Consider the following 27,527-nt stretch of genomic DNA (forward strand, 5'->3'; position numbering starts at 1 on the left):
TATTTCTAGCAATGGCCTCAGCTTGCCCTCTAGCACGAAATGTGACCCTGGAGCACTGAACCCTGCCACACAACTCGGAACGCAGCCCAGACCGTGCTCTGCCGAGTACCAGACCCTGTGTACTGCCGGCGGAACAGGCCATCTCCCTCCTACCCACAATCCAGCTCTAGCCTTCTCCCCTAGCCCTTCCGAAACTGTCTACCTACTGTGTACACTGCTGAATTCCCACGCCCAGCACCTCTTTACCCTCAGAGACCCTTGGGTCCTAGTCCTCTTCCATCAGATGCAAGAATGCAGACCTTAGCCCTCCTCCTTTTCCAGGAACCTAAGGCCCAGCCCTTCTCTCTGACTCCTGTCCTTTCTTTCCTTAGAACCAGAGGTCTGGGCCTCATGTTTGAACTTTCCCCTCCTCTGAATTTGACTCCTACTGCTGCGTCAGGAAAAAAAAAAACCAACAGGTGGCACCTGCCGGCAGGGTCTGAACGCGACCACCTGCTGCTGCTGCTCACCCGGGTCCCTCTCCCTGCACCTGCTCCTGTCAGTCGCCTGTGACCGCCCCACCCAACCCAACAAACAGCCCCGGACGCGGGGGAGGAGACAGTAGGGGGACCCTCGAATGTGAGCCCGCCCTGGTCCTCCCCGCGTGTGTGCCCGCCCCTTCTCCGGGTCCTGACAGGGTTTCTGACCCAAGGCCTGCTCCCCACGCTCTCACTTGCCCCAGAAGGGGAGTCGAGGGCGGTCCTAGGCTGGTGGGCGGAGCCTGAGGTCTCCAGGCCAGTCCGGGAGACTCCACCCGCTTCAAGGCACAGCTGAGTAGCTGAGCGGAGCCCACCTGGTGAGAAGCCCCCGGGGTGGAGACAGGGACCCTCCTTATTACCCTTCATTCACCGGTTTGGTTCCCCTTTCTGGTCCGAATACCTTTTCCACAGAGCCTGGTGCATGACATTGAACCCATTCTGTTTTAGGTGTTTGTTGCAGGAACCCCTGCATTGCCCAGACACCCGTCAGCCTCTCTGATTCTCTGTTGACCCAGAATCTTGGATTCTAGTCCCTAAGAGCATGAAGTTCTAGTACTTAACTTCCTTTTCCTTCAGGATTCAGAGTCCAGACGACTACTTCCTGCACTTTCAAAGACCCAGAGGTCCAGATTCCAATGCTCTCCTTAGGATGCAGGCGTCCACGACTCATCCTTCCTCTACCACCAAGGTCCAGGAGCTGAGACCCCAGCCCTCTTGCTCCAGACTCAGGACTCCAGCCCCCCTCTTCAGACACAGTAGTCCATGAGCAGGAACTCCCTCCCTCAAGCCCAGAACTCCCGCCTCAGCCCTCCACCTTCAGTCCTAGGGGCCCAAACCCTAGCCCTGGTCTCTCACACCATGGGTCTGGGTCCCAGCCCTCCTTTCTCAGACCCAGGGGTCCAGGGCCTCGTTGTCCTCCCCTAGACCTGGGTATTGAAGACCCTACCCCGCCCAGAAGTTTGCCCAGTCCTCACCTCTGTCTCGAATCAGTTATTGTCTCCCAAATTTCCCTCGGACGGCAACCTTCTGTCATCCACTCTGACCCCACCGTCTGGCGGCCCTGCCTTCCTCTCTGTCCAGGTTTCCACCCCAGCTTTGGCAATGACCCTGGCAGCCTCCTCCCAGCGCTCCCAAATCATCCGTTCCAAGTTCCGCTCTGGTGAGAGGTTGCTTGTCTAAGAGCATGTGGGGAGGGGTCCTGGATCCAGGGCCCAGGGTCCCAGCAACACTCCCCGTGGGTGGCTGGAGGGACCCATGAGCTCACAGGTTATGCATGTTATGGAGTAAAGTGGGCAAGCGCATGGTCCGCTACGCCGCAGGTGGGGACAGCCGAGGCTGCGTGTGCTGCAAAGGACTTAAATTGACCTATAGGCAAAGCAGAAGAGCCCAGGGGACTCGAGTGGCATGGATGTGTGGCTGGGGACCAAGAGTATCAAGCCTTGAAAGTGTTATTAGTCATGATCTGTGGCCAAATCAAACAGCTCTGAACACTCAGAGAGGGGCAGACATGTGCACTGGGTAATCTCTGCTCAAAACAGAGGGTCAAGGCTTGAGTGAGTAGCATTCATGTGGATGCATGCCAGCGAAGAGGAAGCCAGGGTGGAAAATCATGAAAGCAGCATCTGTGCAAAGCTAGAGTCCGGGGAGATTTGAGCTTCAGGGGTAGGTTTGCAGGGTGCTGGCTGTGTGGACTGCCAGGGCAACACAGAAAAGAGTGCATGGAAGTGAGGTGATGATGGGTCAGCCTGGCAAGATGGCGACTGTACCAGGGTGGGCACAGACTCCTGAAGTGGCAGGTGGAGCCTGGAGCATGGCTACCTCCTGGTTGCAGGCTGGCTGGCGTACAGCCTCAGGAGTGGCTCTGACCCAAGATGCTTTGCTGGCAGGAGCAAGCAAGAGGCCCTGGGAAGGGAGAGGGAAGAGGCTGCCCGCCCACCCGCCCTGGGAGTGTGAAGGGGCTGGGCTCTCATGTCCCGCCAACAACTGTAGCTCCCACCCATCAGCCAAGCCAGGCTCTGGACACTCCCTTCCTGCCTTCCTTGTCCCACCTCTCGCTTCCTTCCACACAGTCCTGCAGCTTCGGATCCACAGACGGAATCAAGACTGTAGTAAGTGGGGGCCCCCAAAGGGAAGGGATGGTGGCCTCAGTACCCAAGGACCATGCCTGCCCCCAAACAGTGAAATCCCAGCCTATCACTTTCAGGGAACTCTGGAGTCAGCTGGGCTACCCCACCCATTGAGCTCTCCCCAGTTTTCCCACCCCAGATGCCCTAATCTTTCCTTGGTGGTATTAGGTATCCCAGCCTCTCCCACACTCAATCATCTGAATATAGTTTTTTGGCTTGTTCGTTTCCCTGGAATCATGGGATACAGGCATCCCCTGGTTCTGTCCCAGGAACACACTACTAGATTGCTGTGATCCAGAGCAAACAGACTTCCTGCTGAGGACAAAACTCTCTTCCTTCCATGAAAATGTGAAAATCTGGGTCCTCAGGAGTCCAGGAACCCAGCTAGACAACTTGGGCTAGGCTTCTTGCTCTAGGCTGGCCCTCCTCTCCTGTAGCACCTCTCCATCCTAACTGGCCTGTGGTCTGCTGGTCCAGTCAGGGTCCTCCACTATCTTTTCAGCCTCTGATTCAGATCCATGGATCTCAGCCTCAGGCCCTGCTCTTGCTCCAGCTTTGCCCCCTGCTCCTGCTTCTTTCCTTGTCAGCCCTGGCGTCTTGTCCCCTGAACCAACATATTGTCCTTGGAGGTCTCCAAAGAAGGTGAGTTTGGACAGTCGAGGGCGAGTGCCCACGACAGTCTAGCCGTGATTCTCCTGGGGCGAGTGCCCACGACAGTCTAGCCATGATCCTTCTAGGGCGAGTGCCCACGACAGTCTAGCCATGATCCTTCTAGGGCGAGTGCCCACGACAGTCTAGCCATGATCCTTCTAGGGCGAGTGCCCACGACAGTCTAGCCATGATCCTCCTAGGGCGAGTGCCCACGACAGTCTAGCCAGGGCGAGTGCCCACGACAGTCTAGCCGTGATTCTCCTAAGGCGAGTGCCCACGATAGTCTAGCCAGGGAGAGTGCCCACGACAGTCTAGCCGTGATTCTCCTAGGGCGAGTGCCCATGACAGTCTAGCCAGGGCGAGTGCCCACGACAGTCTAGCCGTGATTCTCCTAAGGCGAGTGCCCACGACAGTCTAGCCGTGATTCTCCTAAGGCGAGTGCCCACGATAGTCTAGCCATGGCACGCCACTGTCTTTTGGGGCGTGGCCAAGCTGACGCTACACATTTCAGGGGCCCGGAAGGTGGACCAAGCTGAAGCATCATCCCTGCTTTTCTTTTTGTTTTTGGGACAAGCTCACTATATGCCATGACTGGCTTTGAACTCTTCATCCTTCCCCGGCCTTCCTGATGATGGGATGACAGGGATGGTGGGCCACCAAACCACCAAGCCTGGCCTGACTTGCTCTTTCAGGAATCTTCCAAGAACTCCCAACACTGGAAGGAGCCCAAGGTCAGGGGCAATTTGACATATCACCTGTACATGCCTCCAGAACGGAGACAAGGGCCTAGGGAAGATCTCCAAGCAGAGGGGTCAACCCTGGGTCCCCCAGGGCCATCACTGTGGGAGGAGAAAAACTCACAGAGGCCACACCCTCGGTAGGACTTTCAGTTTTATTCTCCAGAGGCCCAGAAACTCAGACCCCATCCTCCTCCCTCAAACACAGAGTGCAAGGGAGAGGAGCCTGCTCTGAAACCCTCTCCCCCTGAACCCCAGCTGTGCACATCCCCAGCCCTGCGCTGGAGACATCCCGGTGCATAACTCCCACACCCACAAAACCAGCCCTGTGTTTGCTCCATAGGAGGCCCAGAATTCCTCATTTTCCTGCATCCTTCGAAGCCCCAGGTTTTAAGGTCCCTAAATACCTTTTTCCATCTGTCCTAACCTTTCCTCACCCTCTCACGCCGGTCGCTAGGATGAAGCCCTCCTCACCAGGAAACTCCAGGCCCTCACCCCCTTCACACAAGCTGGAACTTCAGACCCTTAAATTGGAAGAGCTGACGGTGGGTTTAGTATGCAGCGTCCCAGGGTCCCAGTGTCATCTCTTCTTCAGGGCTGGACCCAGACCTCACAGACCCATGGCCCGTGCCCTAGGGCAGTCGGTCAAGATTCTGGCTCCTCTAGTTTCCTAGTAATTGTACCCCAGAGCTCGCCCAGCACCTCCTCTCCCTGTTCCCGCCCCTTAGGTCTCAGAGCTTCGGCAGCAGCTGCGCCTACGGGGACTCCCAGTCTCCGGGACCAAGTCGATGCTGCTGGAGCGCATGCGCGGTGGCGCCCCGCCCAGAGAACGGCAGAAGCCCCGGCGTGAGGACAAAGAGGCTGCGGCTCCCTGGCCGCGCCTTAGGCCTAAAGCTCTGGGACATACCAGGCGGCCCGGCACGGTGAGGGCGGGGCTGTGCACGCACCAATCAAGAGAAGAGAAAGAGGAATAGGGCGAGACCTTGGAAAAGAGCAGCCAATGACGTGTTGGCAAGGAGGCGTGACTTACTCCTGGGGGCGGGTCTCTTGATGGTTGTCACTTTTCTAGACAGGGTTTCTCTATGTAGCCCCGGCTGTCCTGGAACTCACTCTGTAGACCAGGATGGCCTCGAACTCACAGAGATCCACCTGCCTCTGCCCCCAAGCGGGTGTGCTGCTGGGGACGGAGCCTAACAATTGAGCCGCTAAGCTCAATTGAGCGTGACCAACCACTGGTTGCCCGGAGGACGTAGTTAGAGCATGGTGGGCGTGGTTTAACGGAGAGAAGCCAATGAAAGGATAGGAGCGGAGCCTGAAAGTTGCTTCAGGGAATAAGAGTGTTTGCTGCCTAGCTTGACTTCTTGAATTCTATCCCCGAGACCCATAAGGTGGGAGCCATGAACCAGCTCTGAAAGTTGCCCGCTGATTGTACACATACATGCACACACACATAAAAATGTTAAAAAAATACAAAGTATTGGGGTGAAACTAAAGACTGTGTTAGGGCCGGGGGCAGAGCCACGCCCGATGTGCCAGACTTAGGAAACTCCCACCTTTTCTGGTTCTAGGTAAAGACGAGTGCAACGACTCGTAGGCTGCAATTTTCTGGAGCTGCGGATCCTCTGGGGGCAGCTCCGGCTCCGTCTCCGGCTCCGGCTCCCACGCCGGTTCAGGCCCCCGCTCCCGCTTCAGCTTCGGCTCCAGCTCTTCCAACTCCCTTTCCAACATCTCCAGCCAGCCTGACTCTGGAGGAGGAGCTGCAGGAAGCGATCCACAGGGCGCAGGTGGAAGGGGATGCGAGGCTGGGGCGTGCTCGGGGACTGGGCTGTGTACCTAAGCAGGAACCAGGGTCACAGAGCGTGTGCTCATCCACAGCTGCTTCCGAATCGGGACATCGATGACATCCTGGAAGACCAAGAGGAGCCAGATGGTAGGAGCAGAGCTCCCGCATTAGGGGAGGAGCTGAACTTGGGAACTCCTGGGCCCGAGGGAGGAGTAGGCTAGGAAGAGTGCCCGCCTAAACTCACCCTCCTCTTGCAGACCTGCTGCCTCCCATCCCCTTGGACTTCCCTGGCTCGTTTGACGTGCTGTCTCCCTCTGCGGACTCGGATGGCTTCTCTTCCGTTTTCTCTTCTTCACTCCCATCCCCCACAAGCTCCCTGTCCCCGTCTCCAAAGGCACTTACAGATTCCTTGGACTGGCTGGAGGCCTTGAGTGGCGGTCCACCGCTGGACTCTGGGCCTCCAGAGCCCAGCATTTTCTCTGCAGACTTATCTGACCCCAGTGGCACTCGTCTTTGGGAACTGCTTCCAGATGCGTGATGAAGGACCCTGGGGTTTCCCAGGAGAGGTCATCTGCCCCCACAAAGACCCTCCAACTACAGAGCACTCAAGACTCAAGATGCCCTTATCCCCTCCTGGCCCACTGCTGCTGATTTGTCAAATGCCTGGACCTGCCTACCTGGCCTCTGTGTGACACCCCACCCCCACCCCTGTCTGTGAAGTTAAGGGTGGGAATTCGTTTGCTACTGCCCAATGCAAACAAGCTTCCTGCCTCCTTCAGAGCCCTGCAGGGTGTGTGTGCCACTTCCTCCAGGTGCTGGTGGCTGCCTCTCATCTGGGGATCTGAAAGTTTGTGCTGTTTGGGTTCATGAAAGGATGGGGCAAGGGAGTAGAAGAAGGCAGACCCCTGAGTTCTAGAGAGAGGTGAGGGAATCAGAAGCTCCTAGTGGGAGGTGACTGTGAACTCCCTATGACCTTGAACCTATGAGTGTTGTGATTATACCTAGCTTTCTTGTTTTGTTTTTGTTTTTGTTTTTTGAGAGGAAGTCTTGCTATGTAGTACAAACTGGCCTCTAACTTGTGACAATACTCCTGCTTCAACCTTCTGACTGCTGAGATTAGAGATGTGAGCCACCATACCCAGCTCTCATGGTTTGTTGAAGGGCTTCCAGGAGCCAGGTGGGGAGAGGAATGGCCTAAGGGAAGCTAGAATGTGACCTGGGGTTCACCTCATGCCCTGAGGACGTCTGCCTGGTTAATTAAACTGTGGGTCTCCTTGAGTTTAAGCTGGTGAAACTGAGCCTTTGCATCTGTGTTTGGGCTCATTAACAACCCCTAATCTAACAACAGTTGGCTATGGTGCACTGGGCTTTGCAGGGCAGTCACTCAGCTCCACAAGGGGCTGGAGAGGAATGTTGCCATCCCTATGCCCAGATGGGTGAGGACATTCAATATGGCTCATTCAGACATGTTGGCACAATGGGTGGAGATGGGGAGAGGGCTGAGCCCAGCTGGATGTCTGAGCCCTTCTTGTTCTCCATGAGGCCTCAGCGCTCCTCCCCACATGTTCTCTCACCTAGGCCCCTAGACTTCCAAGAATGAATGTTCAGCTTGGAGTTCAGGTGTTAGCATTCAGGGAAATTGACATGAAGAGCTGAGGCAGGAGAATCAGAAGTCCAAGATCAGAAGTTCAACTATAGAGAGTTCAAGACCAGCCTGGGCTACATGAGATCCTGTGTCAGAGAGAGGGGGGGGGGAGGAGAGAGAGACGAGCTGAACACTTGAGACCACCAGACACCAAACATGGATGATTGCCTGTCTTTTGGGCCTGGCAGTAAATTTTGTCTCATTTTAATCAGAAAGATGGGACTAATGTTAAAGGGGCAGGATATTATATATACACATATGACGTCAGTCAGATAATCAGTGCATAACCTGGGCCCTCAGAGTTGAGTAAACCAAGAGCCTGAGCTTTTTTTTTGTTTTGTTTTGTTTTTATTGTAAAAACGTCTGCTATTTATTACTAATGGTGTTCTTCTCAAAACACAAACACAAGAACTGAGTAAAGCTCAGAGATCGCACTCCCAGTGCGGACTGACATTTTGGTGGCTATGGCATGTGGGATCATGGAGTCGTGACTGACCAGGGTTTCTAAAAAAGACAGAAACCTGGGTGGTTGAACAGGGGTCAGAAAAATAGTTGAGCCTCCAAGGGTTGGGGACACTGGTAGAGGACTTCCTGGAAGACGGCATCTGGAAGAGGGATGTGAAGCTCTCAGGTGTGGAGGAGCTGCTGTGAGGTTGAGTGCTGGGAGTGAAGAGGAAGTCTATGGCGGCCCAGGCTGGAGATGGCCAGTGATCAGCTGGAAGCCGAGTTCCTAGCCCTGGAGGGTCAAGAAGGTGTAGTGAGCTTCCTCTTCAGGCTCTACATACTTTCCTTCTTGTTCCTTGTATTTTTACATTTTTATTGTGTATACGTACCCTATAACATGCTCAGGTTCTTGGAAGCCCGAGGAACCTGTCACTCCCCTGAAGCTGGAGTTGTGGGCCACCTGCCATGGGTGCCAGGAACTGTAGCAGCAGCTGCGTCTCCCCAGGTCTCTCCAGACCCCTTCCTTGCTCTTGCTTGTGAGACAGCATCAGATGCGCTCATTTCCGTGCCAGCCCTTCCCTGACCCTGGATACTCAGGTCCTTTTCTGTACCATGTCCTCCGCCTCCATTTAGTCTCCATCTGTCTTCCTCTGCCGCTTCCGATTCACCCTCTGGCAAAGGAAACACCCCTTCTCCCCACAGCTACCCTCTGTCTGCTGGGTAGCCCATTTCCTTGTCCCTGGTGCCTTGGGCTCCAGGACATTAATTTCCAACCAAGCCTCCCTCCTGTCTCATGCCCACTGTCACCATCTCTCCTCAGTCAGTGAGCCTTGGGTAGAGAGTATAGCGCACCCCTGCAAGCCCCAAGTGAGGTGGGGTTGGGGTGGCTACAGAATTCTCTAGAAGGTGGAGATTTGGAAGGCTAGGGCAGGATTAGTGTGGGTCCTGGCTTGAACACAACAGGCAAAGCTGAAATCAACACTCCTCACCACTGTGACCCAGTGTCACCTACTTCAGTCCCTCCCCGGGCCTCCCTGTCCCTGATCTTCCTAGAGGGCAGGGTATCTTGTTTCCTTCCATTTTTTTCTCCTCCTCCTCCACCCCCTCCTTCCCAGGAGACAGCATCTCCCAGTGTAGCCCAGGCTGTGCTCAAACTGAACCTTGTGAGGCTTCAGCTTCCAGAGCGCTCAAATTAGATGTACCAAACATAACCTTTTATCTTAAATGTGGTTCTGGTCACACAGCCATGTGACTGTCAACAACCAGTGGACAGAGAGCTGCTGGTCTGACTTGAGGTGTTTGGAAGTAGAATCCACACCCCGACGATCCACCCATGGATAGGACCAAGCTGACCGTGTTCCATACGCGCAGTTCCGCTCCCTCGGTGGCAGTTCATTCTGCTCCACTGTTTGTCTTTTGGTTTTGAGACAGGGTCTCTACCTAGCCCTGGCTTGCCTGGACTCACAGAGATCCGTGTGCCTGCTGCTGCTTCTTGGGATGAAAGGTTGTTCCACCTGTGTCCCGCCCATCTGGCTGGAGAAATGGCTCACGCGCAGTTCATCACTTTCAGGACTGTGAAATGAGCTGGGCATGACAGCCTGCCTCTGCCTGGGAGTTGCAGCTGAAAGTGTGTGCCCCCACTGCCCAGCCGGGCTCGCATTGTCTCTGAGACAGTATCACGCAGCTTAGACTGGCCTTGATCCCCGTGCAGTTGATGCTCTGAACTCCTGACCTTCCTGCACTCACTTCCTAACACTGGGGCCACAGGTGTGTGCCGCCACACCCAGACTGAGGATTTTCTTTTTGGAGAGAGGGCCTCAGAAAATAGACCAGGCTGGCCTCCAAACCTCAGATCCTCCTGGTGCCACCACTGCCCACTCCAGACCACTTCCCAGGCACAATGTCAGCACCAGTTTAGCAGGGGGTCTGGAGAGACACCTTTGGGTTCCTGCTGTCCCCAGAGGCTTCAAGGGCTCTTCCCCCCAGATCACTCTGGCTGTTTTCACAATGGCAGCTACATAGGTTGTGTTCTTTAATTGTCAGACGGATATCGTGGTGTGTGCGCACGCCTGAATTGTGACAAGATGGTAGCATACACTGGTCTCCCAGAAGCCAGGGCGGCAGAAGTGGGCGTGTGCCTCAGCTGAGTCCCACCCACAGAGTTCTCAGATGGACAAGCAACGCGGTGGGGGCTGTGGGCTCACAGTGATTGTGACTTTGGATCCCAGGCTAAACCAGTCCCATATTCTCTTTCTTCTTGACTCATAATGAGACACATGGGCACACAGTGACACCATTCTTGTCAAGGGGACAAGGCAGTTAGCTGCTGGAGTGCTTACAGAGATGGTTTCCATTGGAATTGACTTTGGTCCTCACAGTGGTGATGCTGGAACCTTTGTGAGGTACAGTTAAGGGGCATGGAGAGAGGTTCAGAGAGAAGTTCTCAGCATCTGGTCCAGCTGCCTGTAGCTCCAGCCCCAGGGGATCTGACACCCAGTTCTAGCCTCTGAACTCACGTGCACACACACACACACATATACCCACAATTGAGATAAAAATACAATTTGAACAGATCTCGAGAAGGCCTTAGGACACTGAAGGCTCTCCCTTCAAGGGGTGAGCAGTAGACTCTAGTTAGTTCTTGGGTTGCTATAAAAAGAGCAAGCCCACTGCTCCTTGCTCATGCTTCCCATGAGACTGTTGACTGTGGCATGCTGTCCCACCACGGAACTGCCACTGCCATGAGGTACTCACTGGACCTTTATAAATAATCCAGCTTCAGGTACTTCATTATTAGTAACAAAAAGTGGACAAGTGTGGGTTTGTCTCACTTCAGAAGGAACCTCAAAGTGAGGGAGTGGCCTTCTCTTGCTGCCTCCGGAAGTGGCCGCCTGCATGTGCCAACCCTTCCTGAATCCTGAGACAACAGCGCTAAAACACAGTAATGGCACTGCTCGCGGTTAGCAGGCACTGCTCGCAGTTAGCAGGCACTGTGGTCCCTTCCAATGGGTCTGAGCTGTTTAGTCAATGGATGCTGGAGCCGGTGGTGTCCAACATAAAAACATGTTTGCTGAACACATTAGTTCTGTTTGCAGCCCAAGACACGCTTCTTCCAGAGAGAAGGCTCTTCCTGTGAGCATAACATGTAGTTCCTCCTGCCTAGAGATGAAAGGGGGAGCAAGGACAGGCTTGTGTTAGTGCTTAAGGAGTGGGGACAGGTCTGCCGGGATGCCGACCCACTCAGGTAGGAAGGCGGCCTCTGGCTTAAAAACTTTGAGGAAGGGAGAATCTGGAAGGGTATAGTTGGCTAGGTAGATGGTGTCACCACCTGCCAGGTAGGCAGCCCAAATCCCAAAGGTACCAATAGTCATGATGGTATGGTTGCACTGGGTGAGGAGTGCGAAGTCCTTGGCTGGAGAACCCTCAATACCATTGCCAGCGAACACCACATCCCCTCGGGAGGCGTCAATGTTCTGCTTGCACCAGGCCATGCCATTGCTGGTGACTACAAAGACGGGAGACGGATAGCGTGCCCGGAACCTGTCCAGGGCCTGTTCCAAGTAACCCCGGTCAGCCACTACGCCCTTCCAAATGTTGGGCATGACATGCACATAGTCCCCCCGGCGCACATGGACACCCACAAACGTACTTGGCTGGCCCCCATTCACCCGCAGGCCACGCAGGAAGGTCTGGGCCTCCTCACGCACATGATCGTGCAGGGTGAACTCCTGCAGGATCTCTGAGCGCAGGTGGTGGTAGAAGGTCCAGGAGCACGGGTACCCTGTGAGGCGCACGTAGCGTCCCGGGATGTGGCGGTACCGCTCCTCCATCCAGTCGTTCAGGTGGTAGTTGTGCCACGGGATCTTCTTGTCGGTGTCGCTGTGCAGCACTGGGAGGCTGATCCTGAAGATGGGCGCCAGGGTGCTGTGCATGGACGCGGGGATGAATGCGGGCTTTCCGTTCATCCTGGCCAGTGCGAACAGGGTGGCGTACTCGCCCATCTGGTTCCCCAGGCGGCCAATGGAATTGATGGTGAACATGCCCTGCAGCTGGCTGCTCCCTGGCCTCGTTGTGGCTGCTGGCTCTCGTGTGGGCTTCTCTGGTGGGGTTTGAATCTTCACAATTCTGTGCTGGATGTGGACGATGGTGGAAGTCACGAAGACAAAGATGAGGAAGTGGGCCAGAGGAAAGGAGAAAGGAACCTGGGAGCTGGCCATGGCTGCCAGGAAGGAAAGCAGGCAGGTTAGCTGGGGAGGGGCCTGAATATGTGCTTTGTAGGCACTGTGTGCATAAATACTTGGCATTCATTCAGCTTTTCTCCTTGATTGTGCCTCAGCGTGCATCCTGGTTTTCTTTTTGGTTTGTTAGAGACACAATTTCGAGCTATAGCTCAGGCTAACCAAGAACTGTGTGTGGCCCTGCTCCACTGTTGGGATACAGAGTGAGCCAGAATAATGTCCTCTTTGGAGGGAAAGTGTGTGTCAAGTGTTCAAATGAGGCAAGATGAAAAAAAGAAAAAAGACCAACAGAATTAGGGATATTATAGGGACATGGGAAGGGGAAGGGTCCCCTCATTTCAGAGTCCAAAGCTCTCACAGTCTCAGAATTCCAGCAAAATTAACATGTGCTAAGAATATTGCCCATAATTAGTGAATGTTTCTCTCCTATGTAAATACTTTAGGCTAAGGAACTGTGCACCGGGCTTAAGCCTGAATGCATATGACTGTGGGTAGACCCTCATTCCTTTCCCGACATCGCCTGAGACTCTCCGGGAGAATCCTCTGCTCTATCCCAGGAGCCTCCACTGTTCCATAGAGACGTTGATTCCAGCTTGGCAGAGTGGTGCATCCTGTCATCCCAGCTACTGGGAAGGCTGAAGCCAGAGGACTGTTAGTTAAAGGCAAGCCTGGGTAATGGAGTGAGTTCTTATCTCAAAGTAAAAGTAAAAAGAGGCCTGAGGATGTGGCTCCAGGGTGGAGCGTGCCTAGAATCCACCAACCAGAGACTGAGGATGTAGCTCAACAGGAGAGAGAATGCTTGTGAATTAAGGCCTTGTGGGACAAACCAAAGGGGTTGCAAATATTGAATCTGTGCAAATGTGAAACAGGAAAGGGGCCATGGCATTGACGCAAGATGGGTAAGTTGGTAAAGGTGACCCCTGCCAGCCTCCCAACCCAATTCTTACCCATGTGGTAAGAGGAGGAAACAAACGGAATACAAGCTGTTCTCTGACCTCCACATACCCACACCTCCCTCACGATTACAAATAAAGAAATGTAATAAAAAATTAAACAAATAGAAAGCCAGGTATGATGGGTGTACACATTTAATTCCAGAACCAGAGAGGCAGAGGCCAGCTTGGCCCACAGAGTGAGTTCCCAGACAGCCAGGGCTATAGAGAAATTCTGTCTTGAACAAACAAACAAACAAACAAACAAACCAAGAACAAAAGAGACCAGGGGCGTCCCCAGATGGCTCTGAGCTTAAAAACACTTGCTGCTCTTATGCTGCTCTTGCAGAGGACTGGAGTTCAGTTCCCAGCACCCATATTAGGGAGCTCATAGCACCCTGTAACTCCAACTCAAGGAGATCAGATGTTCTCTGCTGGCCTCTGCAGGTACTGCACAAACAGGGGTGCACACGCATGCACGCATGCACGCATGCACGCACGCATGCACACACACATATGAGCGCGCGCGCGCGCACACACACACGCACGCACACACACGCACACATAAATCTTTAAAACAGCAAAATATGTCCACTAACACACCTTCAATCTCAGCACTTCAGAGGCAGGTAACCCTTTAATACAGTTCCTCACCTTGTGTTACCCCCCCAACTATAAAATTATTTTCGTTGCTATTTTATAACTAACTTTGCTACTGTTATGTATCATAATAATGTAAACATTTGTGTTTGTAGGCTGGTCTTAGGCAACCCCTGTGGAAGGGTTGTTTGACTCCCACAGGGGTTGCTACCCACAGGTGTAGAACCGTTGAGGATGGCGGACTCTGTCATCTGCAGCCAAGGTGTGACCGACACTTACACCAGTGCCAGTTAAAATCGGTGACCAGTCACTGAGACCCAGGCCTGAGTGACAGGGATGAACATTTTGGAGGCACAAGGGCTTCAAGGCTCCCCACGTTCTTCAGAAGTCTTACCCGCATCTCAGAGGACGCGTGGTTTGCAACATGGAGTGCGCTTGCCATCAGCCTCCAAAGGAGACTTTGTACAACTCCAGGGAAGAAACAAAGATTTCCGGCTGTCTTGGCCCAAGGCCTCCAATCATGACCGCAGGCTTAGGCCCAATGACTCAGTCAAGAGGATGTTGGCATCGACTCAAGCGGCTTGTAAAGCAGCCGAGCTTTACATTCGCGCAGGTGTGCAGTTACAAAGGCACCTCTGACCTGCTGGCGCAGGACTGCAGCCCAAACACTCCTGGTTTGTAATTCTCCAGAAGAAACTCAGGCAAAGTGCGACGATGCTTGTCCATCACCTCAGTGCCCAGGAGGCAGAGGCAGCAGAACTACAGTGAGCTTTGGTTTGCTTTTTTGGGGGAAGCATTGAGATAGGGTTCCCTATGTAGCCCTGGCTATCCTGGAATTCACTCTTTGGACTAGGTTGGCCTTGTACTTGCAGAGATCTGCCTGCCTCTGCCTCCTAAGTTCTTTTTCCTTCTGTGGTACTAGAAATGGAATTCAGGGTGTCCAGCCAGCATGCCTAGCAATCACTCTACCACAGAGCCACATGCCCAGCGCCTCACTGGGGGACTCTAGACTCTAAAGCCTTGCTGCTTTAACTTGGAGACCGTCTCACTAAGTTGCCTGGGCCAGCCCTGAATTTATTCTATGGCCCAGACTAACTAATACTCCTCAGCCCCAAGTGCCGAGGTTACAGGCCAGGGACACCAGAGTAGACTGAACCAACTCTTCCGGTCTTTTTTACTTTTGCTTTTTGCCAGGTACAAAGGAAACTCCACGCCCCCAAATTCCGGTGCCCCTTTCCCCTCTACTAACGGAGTCTTTCTCATCACTGTCAGAAGGGACAAATGGCAAATGTGGTGTAGCTCCTGTCAGCTCTTCTCAGCCAGCCTCTTGACCTAGACTCCAGCTCACGTTTTCCTTCGCCCAGCTTCTCATTCCCCTCTAACCCTGCCATTTTAGCCATAGCTTTCTTGGTCCTTGTGAACAAGAAGGTAGTGTGCACAGTTGGTCTAACAAACACTACCCTTTATGCTGATGCCCTTCACACCAAATTCCCACTCTGAGTTCCTAACTACAGTCTTAAGCCTATCTCCCTAAAGCTGCTCACCACTGTGCCGTATCTTAGCTGAAAGTTTAGGTTCTAGGGCCAGGATCCTGGGGTGAGACTGTGCAGCTGCAGGGCAGATCGAGGTGTTGTCTCTCCAGGCCTCCAGCAGTCCTGAAGAGGTGCAAAGCAATGACTCTTGGTTCTCGACTCACATACTGTCCAGCGGGCATCACGGAGTTCTCTACTTAGCTGCTGTGCCCTGGTTACCTGGAGTAAGTGGCACCACTGCTGGCAGGTCTGTAGCCTGGGAAGAACGGCCAGCTGGGTGGGAGCCCTTTCACATATCACAGTGGATGCTGGCCACCACAAAGTCATTCTGATGGGCATGCCCTGCCCCCACCTCAACCACTCCAGCCCCTCAGCTACATTCTTTCCCCTAGCTTCTCTGACTCCTATATAACTAGCCAACTTAGCTCCTGGACCTCTCCTCTTCCTTTTGCCTTCTTCTCCCCCCCCCCCTTTTTTCTCTCACTCTTTCCCGCCCACTCCCATCATGGGCCAGTTCAGTCTGGACACTTCCAGATGCCTCTGGCTGTTCTCTCTTTCATATGTACAATAAATACCTTCCCCTCCACCACACCTTGGAGCAGCCGTACCCGCAGTTTGAACTCTCTTGAGACAGAGTCTCACTAAGCTGCCCAGGCTGAATTCATGCCTTTACCCAGCTTGACCCTGAACTTCTGCCCTTCCTTTTCGGCCTCTGTAGCATCTGGGATGCCAGGCCTGGCCCCAACTGTATGGGGGGAAAGTAATGGGAAAACACACTTCAAAACCAAGCTATTATCTCCAGTTTCCACCGGAGGGCTCTGCATCTCCTCCTGCAAACAGGAACACAACCAGGAACACAACCAGGCTTGTCTGGCTCATCAGAAAAAGGAGAGGAAGATGTTTTGGAATAACGTGTTCGTTGTGTCTGTGCTGGTTCCCATTCCTAAGGAAGGGAAGCGAGGGTGTGGATGGAGGCTGCAGGGGACAAGGGCGGCAGAGAGCCTACTGTAAAATCTCTATCTAGCTTTGCGGAATAGATGTGGGTGGTGGCCAGAGCTACGTGACCTTCACCCATCTGCTTCAGACAGCATTTGGTTGGCTGAGGGATTACCAGCTGGTAGACCCCCAGAACTGCTCAGGGATCACAAATCATGCCTGTATTAAATGGAGCTGAGACTCACAGCACCCATGGGCCATAAGATAAGAGAGGAGCGTGGATGAGGGTGAGAAGACCAAGGCCCGGGAAGGGACCTGGGAGCATGCTGGGGCCACAGGAGACTAAAGGCTGCTTTGGCTCCAGCCGGGGCTGCTGTGGCAGTGGAGACTTCCCCTCTGTTCTCTGCGGTTGGGAAGTTTATTACTTGCCCAGCCGCAATTTCGACAACCATTTCAACGCCTCTGGGGGCCACAGGGTTTAACGAAAAAAAGTTGAGATCAGTTTTGCCCTTCCTCCATCTGGGTCTCCTGAGGACCTTCCATTAGAAGGGTGCAGTATGGCAGAGAGGTTCCAATCCTTCTCCAGTTCCCTGGAAACCTTCTTTTCCTCTCTCCCTCATTCCTTTCCTCATCAGGGATTTTCAGTGTCGTCCAAGCTGACACCTGACTTACAGCAATCCCTCTGCCTCAGTTTCTTGAGTATTAGTATGACAAGCACAAGCTGTTCCACTTTCCTCTCCTCTCCCCTGTGGCTCAACCTTTCCCATCCAGAAAGTGCCCTGCCCGCAACACCTTCCACATCACCCCACACCAGCAGTGCCAATCCTGTGACTGGCACTGCCCTCTGCCTGCTCGGTCCCTTGCGTAGAACCAGGGCATTGTGATTCTCAGGGGAGTTTATGAGAGAGCTGCCGCACTGAAATCTCAAACAGGCACAGAGTGTTGTGATGGACTGAGCTGGGACCTGCTGTCCCCCCATGGTTTCTGAGGGTCCCTAGGTTGAGTGGAAGCCATGGGTATGGAAACAGGAAAATCCGGTTGCTCTGAGCCCAGCTCTGCCCTCCTGGAGTCAGCAGCAGGGAGGGACCTGAGCAGGTAAGGAGAGAAACCAACCAACATAGGAATGGGGTATTGGTGGAGCAGGGTCTGGGGAGGCAGAGCTGGGAGAACAGGGGCAGGTGGGCCAGGAACTGGGGGAACAGAAGCTTGGGGAAGAGGAGCTGGGGAACCAGGAGCTGGCGGAACAGGGGCTGGAGGGCCAGGAACTGGGGGTAAAGAAGCTAGGGGAAGTGGGGTTGGGGAACCAGGAGCTGGGGGAACAGGGGCCAGGGGACCAGGAACTGGGGGAACAGAAGCTGGGAGAACAGAGGTCAGTGGACCAGGAACTGGGGGTACAGACCTGGGGGAACAGGAGCTGGGGAACCAGGAACTGGGGGTACAGAAGCTGGGGGAACAGCAGCTGGGGAACCAGGAGCTGGGAGAACAGGAGCTGGGGAATCAGGAGCTAGGGAACCAGGAACTGGGGAACAGGACCTGGGGGAAGAGGGGCTGATGGACCAGGAACTGGGGGTACAGGAACCGGAGGAAACGGAACTGGGGGTACAGATGCTGGTAGAACAGAAGCTGGGGAACAGGGGCTGGGGAACAGGGGACAGAGGACCAGGAACTGGGGGAACAGGGGCCAGGGGACCAGAAACTGGGGGTACAGAAGCTGGGGGAAGAGGAGCTGGGGGGAACAAGGTCTGGGGGAACAGGGCCTTGGGAACAGGAACTGGGGGAACTAGGGGCCGGGGGACCTAGGGATTGGAAAAACCAAGGTCTGGGAATTCAGGATCTGGAGGGTTCAGGGGCTGAAGGAATTAGCTGGAACTCAGGCTGAGAACCCAGAGTCTGGAGGAGCCAGTTTCTGGATCCTGTTTGCCAGTAATGGCATCTCCTCCCAGAGAGCCCTAGGGTGGGTCGGAGACCAACCGGTCCATTTTCTGGATCCCTAGGGTTTGTTGAGGGAACAGGAGACCTGTCGCCAACCCCCCGGGCCTGTGCTCACCTTTTCTGGCTGTGGTTACAGAGAAGACCTCCGAATGGATGACTAGGTGGCTCTGCAGACAGGTAGCTCAGTGTTCCTTCCAGCCTGCCTCTTCTTTCAGGGCCAGAGTTTCCTGAGCCTTCCTATAGGCCTGGATAGAAACCCCGCCCAGGGTGGACCAGCTGACATCCTAGAACCAGTGTGACTAAGCTTCCAGAGAAGTTGGCTTCCTCTCAGGTGCCTGCAGGATGCCAGCAGGAGGGGCAGTCAGGAGTTGGGAGAGTTTAGCATACCTGCCTTCCCCTGCAGTACTGCAGACCCCAAAGTCAACAGTGGAATGGCCCGCATCGGGCTTTCTATGTGAGGTCTTCTGGCTTGAGCTGTGAGCGCTTTGACCTGCGGACCTCTCACTCCTGCCCTTCTCCATTTGTTTGCATGTGTGCAGGACTGAACTCAGGTTCTCATACTAGCTAAGCAAGTTCTCTGTGGATCAAGCCATTCCCTGTCTCCACACCCGGGTTTTACAAAGGTCTCGGGATCGAACTCTAGTCCTCACGCTTTCCTAGAGAGCACTTTATCAAATGACCTATCTTGAGAGCCAACAGCGTATAAGGCTTTGGGGTTTTCCCTCTTTTCGGTGTGTTCAGAATTGAACCGGGGCCTCGTGCACCACACTTTTAGCCCCTATGGCTGACACGCTTTGTTTGGTTTTGAGACAGGGTCTCACTATGTAGCCCTGGATTGCCTGGAACTTGTGTTGCCCTGGCTGGCCTCGAACTCAGAGACCTACCTGTCTCTGCCTCCTGAGTGCTAAGATTAAAGGCCTGTACCATCAACCGTGGCCCTAATAGTAGGCCCTCTGAATAGCTCTATGTGCACAGGAAAAACCATGTACAGAGAGAAGTTAACTTGTCCAGAGTCACACAGCCACTTGAAGCTGGGCAAGGTGGGTCTTGGAGGATGACGCTATACAAACAGCAACTCTTCTCAGCTCCACTTTGTTTCGGTTACTATTATTTGTTTGGAGACAGAATTACTCAGCCTCTTTTCTTACATCATCCAAGATCAACTGGCAAGAAGCATCACCACCCCCAGGAGTCTGGGCCATTGTATCAGCCAGGGTTCTCTTAGAGTCACAGAACTTATAGAATGAATCTCTCTCCCACCACACACACTAGAAAGGGTTACAGGCTACAGTCCGGCAAGGCTAGTTGTGAATCTAGTAGCTGCTCAGCCCCAGGAGGCTGAGTGTTGATCATAAGTGTGCCCTCCATTTCTGGAATATAGTCCATTCCAGTTATAGTCGAGTTGGCAACCAAGAATAGCCACCACAGCCGTTCTACATCAATCTCTAAGAAAATGCACTACAAGCTTGCCCACAGGCTAATCTGGTGGGACATTTTCTCAGCTGAGGGTCCGTCTTCCCAAATGACTCTGAACTTAGGCCAGGGGGACAGTGACACTAAGCAGCACAGACAGCAATTGAAAAAGACACTAAATGTTGTGTTCTGGTACCATATGTGCCTGTGCACACACACAGGAACATGCACACAAGTATTCATACACACTAAAGAATAAACACAGCTGGGTGATGGTGGTGCATGCTTTTAATCCCAGCACTCTGGAGGTAGAGGCAGGAGGATCTCTGTGAGTTCAAGGCCAACCTGGTCTACAAGAGCTAGTTCCAGGACAGGCTCCAAAGCTACAGAGAAACCCTGTCTTGAAAAATAAAAAACAAAATAAATAAACAAACATATATACAATAATAATAAAAAGTCAAGTGAAGGGTAGCAGCCTGGCTCAGGTGGCAGAACATGTGCCTAGGATCCACCAGTAAGGACATGGTCATGGCTCGGCACTAAAGTGCCTGTCTAGGATGCCAGATTGGGTTCAATCCACCATATCAAAAACAAACAAATAAAACTCAGGCATAAAAAGTCCCCATCAAAGCTACCTTTCTTCTCCCACTCCTCGGTTTGGGACAACAGAAGGATGGCGTTGCTGTGAGTGGACACCAGGACATCTGCCAAGTCCAGAATGTGGGGCAGTTGAAACACAAAAGGCCATTTTTCCTAATCCATTCATGCCATTGAGAGAGAGAAAAAAAGCCAGGTGTTTAGCAAGTGTGCAAAGCTGACTCTGAGCTCTGGGATCGGCAGGTGTGTTATCTCTCTGTGTGTCATCCCCCACCCCCACATACCTACTGTTCAAAAGCCGCACAGAAAGCCAGGCTCTATGGCTTCTGTCTGCAAATCCCAGCCAGGAGGCTGAGGCAGGAGTGCTGTGAGTTTGAGGCCTGCCTGAAAAAAAGGAGGAAGAAGAGGAGGAGGAGGAGGAGAAGGAGGAGGAGGAGGAGGAGGAGGAGGAGGAGGAGGAGGAGGAGGAGGAGGAGGAGGAGGAGGAGGATGAGGATGAGGAGGAGGAGGGGAGAAGAGAAGGAGGAGGAGAAGGAAGAGGAGGAGGAGAAAGAGGAGGAGGAGAAAGAGGAGGAGGAGAAGGAGGAGGAGGAGGAGAAAGAGGAGGAGGAGGAGAGGAGAAGAGAAGGAGGAGGAGAAGGAGGAGGAGGATGATGATGAGGAGGAGGATGAGGAGGAGGAGGAGGAGGAGGAGGAGAGGAGAAGAGAAGGAGGAGGAGAAGGAGGAGGAGGATGATGATGATGAGGAGGAGGAGGATGAGGAGGAGGAGGAGGATGAGGAGGAGGAGGAGGAGGAGGAGGAGAGGAGAAGAGAAGGAGGAGGAGAAGGAGGAGGAGGAGGAGGAGGAGGAGAAGGAGGAGGAGAAGGAGGAGGAGAAGGAGGAGTATGAGAAGTCAGGTACAGGGTACTGGTAGAACAGGGTCTGGGGGAACAGGAATTGAGAAACAGGGGCTGGGGGAACAGGGGCTGGGGAACCAGGGGCTGGGGGAATAGGAGAAAGAGAAGGAAGAGGAGGAAAAGGAGAAAGAAAACAAAGCACCCAGCTGCAAATCCAGGGGTCGGAAGACTTCTTCACTGTGTGGTGTGGGCATTGCCCTCCGTCCACCAGATGCTTTGTTGGTGTTATGAAGACAAATGCAGTCTCTCTCCTTTGTGTGTGTGGGGGGGGCGGGGGGAGCATGTGCATCAGGTGGTGTTGAGTGGAGGTCAGAGGTCATGTGGGACTCGGTTCCCTCCTGTTGTCATACAGGCCCAGGGGATTAAGTTCAGGTTGTCAATACCTTTTTCCACTGAGCTACCTCACTGGCTCAAGGGTCTCACTTTTTAGTCCTTGAACTCTTGGCAATCCTCTTGCTTCTGTTGACCAATTTTAGACTGCAGCCATGTTCCATCAGGTCTGGTTTCCTTGGTCGTTTTCTAAGAATGCAATTTGCTCGGAGTGGTGTTCACACTGTGGTCCAGCCAGCCCTCCATAACTACCTTGTCTTGTAAAACCTGTGTGCCCATGAGGCAACTCCTCCCCCATCTCTTCTCAGCCCCTTTTATCTCTATGAATCTCTACTGGATATCACTTCATTTGTGCCTCTGCCTGGGTCGCCGGTTCCCATGCTCAGGGCGCAGTCGCAGCCAAGAAGGGTGCAGTGGGACACACAGCGGGAGGCAGAGCCTGGGCTCTGCAGAGCGCTGCACTAACAGTGTAACCAGGAACACGTGGATCACAGGGTCAGACCCCACAACCTTTGCTCTTCCGGCAGGATGAAGGGATGGAGAGGGCTGCCCACCCATGAGCCTGGTCTGATTGAGCTCAGCACTTGGAATGAGCCAGCCGGTAGGGTTCCACCTGGATGAGGTTCATCTCAGATGCAATAATGGATAGATAGACAGCAATTTCCCCACCCCCCCCCCTCTCTCTCTCTCTCTCTCTCTCGTATTTTGAGATAGGGTTTCTTGCTTGGTGTAGCCCTGGCTGTCCTGGAAATCGCTCTGTAGACTGGCCTTGAACTCACAATGATCCCCCTGCCTCTGTCACCTGGGTGCTAGGATTAAAGATGTGCACCACCACCACCTGGCAACAATTTCTTTCAGAAAGCTCAAATCTTCCTGTCCATGGGCACAAAAGTTGAGTTCACATAAGCAAAAGTTCTTGGGTCTTCTCGGCAGAACCTGCCAAGCTTTGACCACTTCCTGGCACAGCGAGGGTCACACCCTGCCTGACTCACACCAATATTCCCTCATATCATTTGATATCACTGAAGACAGGGCTCAGCCAAGGCCAACAGGAAGTTAACTTTTAGTGTGTGTGGTGTGTGTTGCTGAGGGTGGAAGTCAAGGCCTCTGAGAGCGAAGCCTATGGCAGACTCTCCATGTAGCCATCAGCCAGGGCACCCGAGGCTCTTGCTTGGTGTGCATACGATTCACTGGTGAACACTCGAGTGTGTGATGGGATGGGGTAAGGGAACTGGGCACTCAGGCCTGCAGAACACTGCTGCCTTTTAGAAGTTGGTCTCTGCCTCTGGAGTCAGTGGTTTTGATGGCTGAGGATCACCTGATCTTCACCAGTCCCAGCTGCAGGGGCAGTTTTCTAGGAGGGACCTCATCACAGGAGTTGGAGGAGTGGACACTGGGCTGGGCCACCTTTAGCTTAGGCCGTGTAGGTTCACTTGGCTTCCTTCCTCTCCCCTGCTGAGGAACTAGGGCGTTTTCAACCCACTTAAGAACCAGGTAAATATTTGCTGGATGAATGTGGCACTTATTCCCGTTGGCAGACTACCAGCCCCTGCTTGGGCTTTTGTAAAGTAAAAGCTGTTTGTATCTTTGTTCAAACAAGGCCAAGCAAACACGGAGCTGGGCAGGGCGCCCTTCACATGGCTCCCATGGCCACCTACTTGCTTCCTAAAGACCTCCACATCTGACCCCCATTAGGCCTGATGCGAAAGACCAGGGCAGGAACATGACCAGGTCGCCAGCCAGGGACTGTGGTGGCTTGGAGGCTTTGTGCTGCAGGCAAGTGTGCTGAGAATGTCCTGTGTCCACACCTCTGTACTGGCAAGGGAGTAAGGAAAGGTCAATCATGGACGCGATTTATCTCCCCTCCCTCTCTTCTTCCTTCCCCTCTGGCCCCTCACTCTCTTTTCCCTCCCTCTCTTCTTCCTTCCCCCTCTGGCCCCTTCCCTCCTTCCTTCCTCCCCCCCTTTCTTTTTTGATATAGTCTCTCTGTGAGGAACATGAGGTGATTTTTCCCAGGACAGCTAGCTCATGGGAAAAGTAGCATGGCTGTAGCTAAGAACAGCACCACTGTCCCTGTCAAGATAAATGCTACAAGTTCATTCTCTCCAGTTCTGAACTGGACTGCATCCTCTCAAGACAACAGGAAGCCATAGGCTGTGGATACAGAGAACACTAGGGAGGTGGTTTCAGGGGAAGAGCTTAAACATGAGGGGTGCAAGTCCATGGGAAACACAGCTGCGTTTCCCTAAGGGCCCCTGCAGCCTGCTGGAGGCTCTCACAGAAGTCTCTGGGAGCAAGGAGCTGGAAGGGCGGTTCTGAGAAGAGAAGGATAAGCAATCTGATTAGGGAAAGGCTAGGGTATGTGTGTGTGCTGGTGTGTGTGTGTGTGTGTGTGTGTGTGTGTTGGGGTGTGGTGTGTCTTTCTGATCCAGCACGACTGGAGTCTCTACAAGGACATGTGGAAACTGGGTGTGTTAGCTCTTGACTGCAATCCTGGCACTCAGAAGACTGAGGCAGGAGGATTTCCTTGAGTCCAAGATCAGCCTGTGCCACAGAGTAAGACTCTTTCAGCTGGGTGTGGTGGTGCTGCCTTTTATCCCAGCACTCGGGAGGCAGAGGCAGGTGCATCTCTGTGAGTTCAAAGCCAGTTTGAAGTCTACAGAGTGAGTTCCAGGACAGCCAAGGCTACAGAGTGAAACTCTGTCAGACAAACAAACAAACAAAAAACCAAACCAAAACAACAATAACAAAAAACATGTTGTGTGTGTGTGAGCAAAGGAGAATTAAACATTCTGGTACCTCCATGTTTTCTGGTGTGGTGAGCCCAGGAACACCAGCGCCGAGCTCCCCGGAGATGACTGTTTGGAAGCCATAGGTTACGCTGAGAAGACAGAGATCAGTGAGGTGGTGGTTTCACAAGAGTCTGGGGCTCTGTTTTGCCCGAGACCTAATGTGCCAGCATGAGGCAGATACTAGTGCCACATTTAGAGAATTGGCGACAGCAACAGAAAGCAGTCTGAGACCAGGCAGCCCCAACAGGCCTCACTGAGCAGCCTCAAGCCCAGGCTCCAGCAGGACTCGGCTGTGGCTGGCCAGGGTCGGGCTTCCTGGAGAGCTGTGCCTTGGAGCATCTGCTGCTCCTCCCGGCCCCCTTCCCCCCTTTACCCCCCCCCCCAGCTGCTCAGGGTGCACCTTCATGATTCTTCCCGCCACCAGAGGGGTTGTCTGTCGGCTTAGTGACTGCACACGAATCTACTGATGTTTTAATTATCATCTGTGGCCCCACAGCCCTGCAGTCAGTGCCCTACAGGCCACTCAGCCTGGAGAGATACACAGGTTTAAACTAGGTCTCTATCGTTCTATTTACCAACAAAGACTAGAAGTCAGATGTAGGGGTGAAAACCTGCTGGATCAGAGAGGCTGAGAAGCAAGCAGCTGACCTTCCTTTTTGGCCTCTTTTCCCAGCAAGAGACATGTCCCAAAAAAAACAAAAACAAAAACAAAAACAAAAAAAAAAAAAAAAACAAGCGAGAAACTCCAGTCCCATCCTCCTCTCTGTGCATCTCTCTCTCCACATTCTGGCTCCTCTGGACTCTGGACTCTCCATGGCTAGCTCCAGCCAACGAGCTGTTGACTCCACCCCCGAACCAAGGTTGATTTTATTTAGTTAACGCAAACACAAACACAGCCTGGAGTTCATTGTGACTGAATATCCGCGCAGCTGCCCACCACCAGGCCTGCCCCTCCAACTTCCCGTTCCTGATAAGGTCGTGCTCCAAAGTCAAGCTCCCAGCCGCTGGAAACGCCATGTCCCATAACTCCTGGACAGGAACCGCACCACGACCAAACACCCCAGGACCCTACATGCTGGTGGGTGACCGGGAAGGACAGTGCAAAGCTGGCTCTGCCGGCTAGCTTTATGTCAACTTGACAGGAAAGAGCGAGTATCAGCAGGAAAGCCGCTCCCACCAGATCTGCCCTTGCATTTGATGTAGGAAGGCCCAGGCAGGTGACCCTGGGTCAGGTAAGGCAGCAGGCTCAGCCGTGAGGAGCAAGCAGGTAGTGGCTCCTCCATGGCCTCTGTATCAGCTCCCGCCCAGGGTCCTGCCGGCTGAGTTCTTGCTCTGACTGCCCTCAGTGATGGACTGTGGAGTGGAGTGTGAGTTTAAACAGGCACCTTCCTCTGCAAGCCGCTTACCACCATGGTGTCTCACCACAGCCACAGAAACCCTAGCTAAGACACTGCCCTCTGGGTGAAAGCATTCTAGACTTCCAGGCCAGCATGCTAGGCCTGCAGTGGATACAGAGGAACTCGGGTCACCTGTGCACGTCACTGCTGAGGTAACTCGAGACTGCGCTCACATGCTCAGGGTGCACAGGAGGGCAGCGAGGTGACATCACTGACCCAGAATCTCTCTGCTGTGAAACATGGGAGGCTGGGCTGGAACTGTACGTGGGAACTGAGGGGGTACAAAGCAGCAAGCCTCCAATGCCTCTTGGGGGGCCCAGTTGAGGCACCTCTAGAGGTTCCTCTGCTGGGCCGGTGCCAGGTCAGCAGCGATGCCTACCCAGTTGGGGAGGTAGGCTGCTTGTGGCTTGAAAACCATGTGGAAGGGGGAGTTGGGCTGAGTAAAGTTAGCCAGGTAGACAGTATCCCCACCTGTGAGGTAGGCGGCCCAGATCCCAAAGGTGCCCACGGTGATGATGGTGTGGTTGCACTGCACGAGCAGCGCAATGTCCCTGGCAGGGGACCCCTGAAGGCCATTGCCAGCGAATGACACATCCCCTCGGGAGATACTGATGCTCTTCCGGCACCAGGCCATGTCGTCACTGGTGACTACAAAGACGGGAGACGGATAGCGTGCCCGGAACCTGTCCAGGGCCTGTTCCAAGTAACCCCGGTCAGCCACCACGCCCTTCCAAACGTTGGGCATGACATGCACATAGTCCCCCCGGCGCACATGGACACCCACAAACGTACTCGGCTGGCCCCCATTCACCCGCAGGCCACGCAGGAAGGTCTGGGCCTCCTCACGCACATGATCGTGCAGGGTGAACTCCTGCAGGATCTCTGAGCGCAGGTGGTGGTAGAAGGTCCAGGAGCACGGGTACCCTGTGAGGCGCACGTAGCGTCCCGGGATGTGGCGGTACCGCTCCTCCATCCAGTCGTTCAGGTGGTAGTTGTGCCACGGGATCTTCTTGTCGGTGTCGCTGTGCAGCACTGGGAGGCTGATCCTGAAGATGGGCGCCAGGGTGCTGTGCATGGACGCGGGGATGAATGCGGGCTTTCCGTTCATCCTGGCCAGTGCGAACAGGGTGGCGTACTCGCCCATCTGGTTCCCCAGGCGGCCAATGGAATTGATGGTGAACATGCCCTCCTTGGGCAGGTTTCCTGGGGCTAAGACCACCAGGGCTGAAGAGGCCCAGGGGTCCGGCACCAGAGCCAGGCGCCGGTGGCAGTAGAAGACAGTGGATGACACAAAGACCACGAAAAGGAAGTAGAGGGTGGAGAGGGGTGGACACGCGGCCCTGAGTTCTCGGGAAGCTGTAAGAGAAGACAGGAGTCAGGAGTCTGCTTCTGAGGCCAGCCCCACCCTTTATAGCAGTGTGATGGGGCTTCCTGTACCTCTCTGAATCTTTTTGTCACCTGACTAGGTTTGACCACTGAAGACAGCTGGTTAAACCATCTCTTACCTGATCACAGCCATTTCTGTGGTCCTAACAGCTACCTCAGGGGGTACATGACAATTAAACGTGATACAGTAGCTTTTCCTTATTCATAGTTTGACCTTCTAGAGTTTTAATTACTTAACAGGATCAAGTGTGGTTTGGAAATATTAAATGGAACATTCCAGAAATAAATAATCTATATACTTTAGGTTTTAAACTGGGGATGCTGGGCTCTTTTGACATCCCTAGCCCACCTCCACCTCATGAGTCATCCTTGGTCCCGTGTATCAAGCTCTACGTTTTGCTTTTGTTACTTAGCTGCTACCCAGCCACTGTCAGAACCAGTGCTTGGGCAAGGAGGTGACTCGGTCGGTAGACCCTTCCAGGCAGTTCTGATGTCCTGAGTGCGGTGGCTGCACGCCATTAAGTGGCAGGAGAGAATCCACTCTGAGAGCAGACTCCTCAAAGAGAGCTGCAGTGCTAATCTCAAGTAATCCTTACCTCAGATCCTCAGAGCTCCAGAGGGCAGCAGGGACAGTGATCAT

At 53.7% G+C, this 27,527-nt stretch overlaps 3 protein-coding genes and 1 long non-coding RNA gene across 5 annotated transcripts; 1 reads left to right on the forward strand and 3 right to left on the reverse strand.

Moving 5' to 3' along the window:
- Positions 1-54: 54 nt before the first annotated feature.
- Positions 55-7,524, forward strand: Mamstr (MEF2 activating motif and SAP domain containing transcriptional regulator). Of its 2 annotated transcripts, XM_038313499.1 has the most exons (11): positions 55-835; positions 1,095-1,206; positions 1,599-1,677; positions 2,588-2,626; positions 3,147-3,286; positions 3,988-4,172; positions 4,490-4,577; positions 4,761-4,955; positions 5,601-5,816; positions 5,908-5,962; positions 6,073-7,524. In XM_038313499.1, the coding sequence occupies exons 2-11, from the start codon at positions 1,168-1,170 to the stop codon at positions 6,351-6,353; spliced, it is 1,317 nt and encodes a 438-aa protein (XP_038169427.1). In that variant the 5' UTR covers positions 55-835; positions 1,095-1,167; the 3' UTR covers positions 6,354-7,524. The 2 variants fall into 2 exon arrangements, with proteins under 2 accessions (XP_038169427.1, XP_038169426.1); XM_038313498.1 differs by having other exon boundaries at positions 55-2,626.
- LOC119802545 lies at positions 4,172-6,593 on the reverse strand. The gene is made up of 2 exons (XR_005283460.1): positions 6,218-6,593; positions 4,172-5,937 (listed from the first exon to the last, which is right to left on the reverse strand). It is a non-coding gene; the product is annotated as an uncharacterized LOC119802545 (long non-coding RNA).
- A 3,372-nt stretch (positions 7,525-10,896) lies between the features above and the next one.
- On the reverse strand, positions 10,897-18,349 carry Fut2 (fucosyltransferase 2). The gene is made up of 2 exons (XM_038313625.1): positions 18,190-18,349; positions 10,897-12,123 (listed from the first exon to the last, which is right to left on the reverse strand). Exon 2 carries the CDS (start codon positions 12,119-12,121, stop codon positions 11,099-11,101), a length of 1,023 nt encoding a protein of 340 aa, XP_038169553.1. The 5' UTR covers positions 12,122-12,123; positions 18,190-18,349; the 3' UTR covers positions 10,897-11,098.
- Positions 18,350-25,678: 7,329 nt separating this feature from the next.
- LOC119802944 (galactoside 2-alpha-L-fucosyltransferase Sec1-like) lies at positions 25,679-26,707 on the reverse strand. The gene is given in 2 exon segments (XM_038314153.1): positions 25,679-25,858; positions 25,860-26,707. Coding segments are annotated over 2 exon segments (1,005 nt in total). The 5' UTR covers positions 26,685-26,707.
- Positions 26,708-27,527: the final 820 nt, after the last annotated feature.

Source organism: Arvicola amphibius, chromosome 12, assembly GCF_903992535.2.
Source record: "Arvicola amphibius chromosome 12, mArvAmp1.2, whole genome shotgun sequence".
NCBI lineage: Eukaryota > Metazoa > Chordata > Mammalia > Rodentia > Cricetidae > Arvicola > Arvicola amphibius.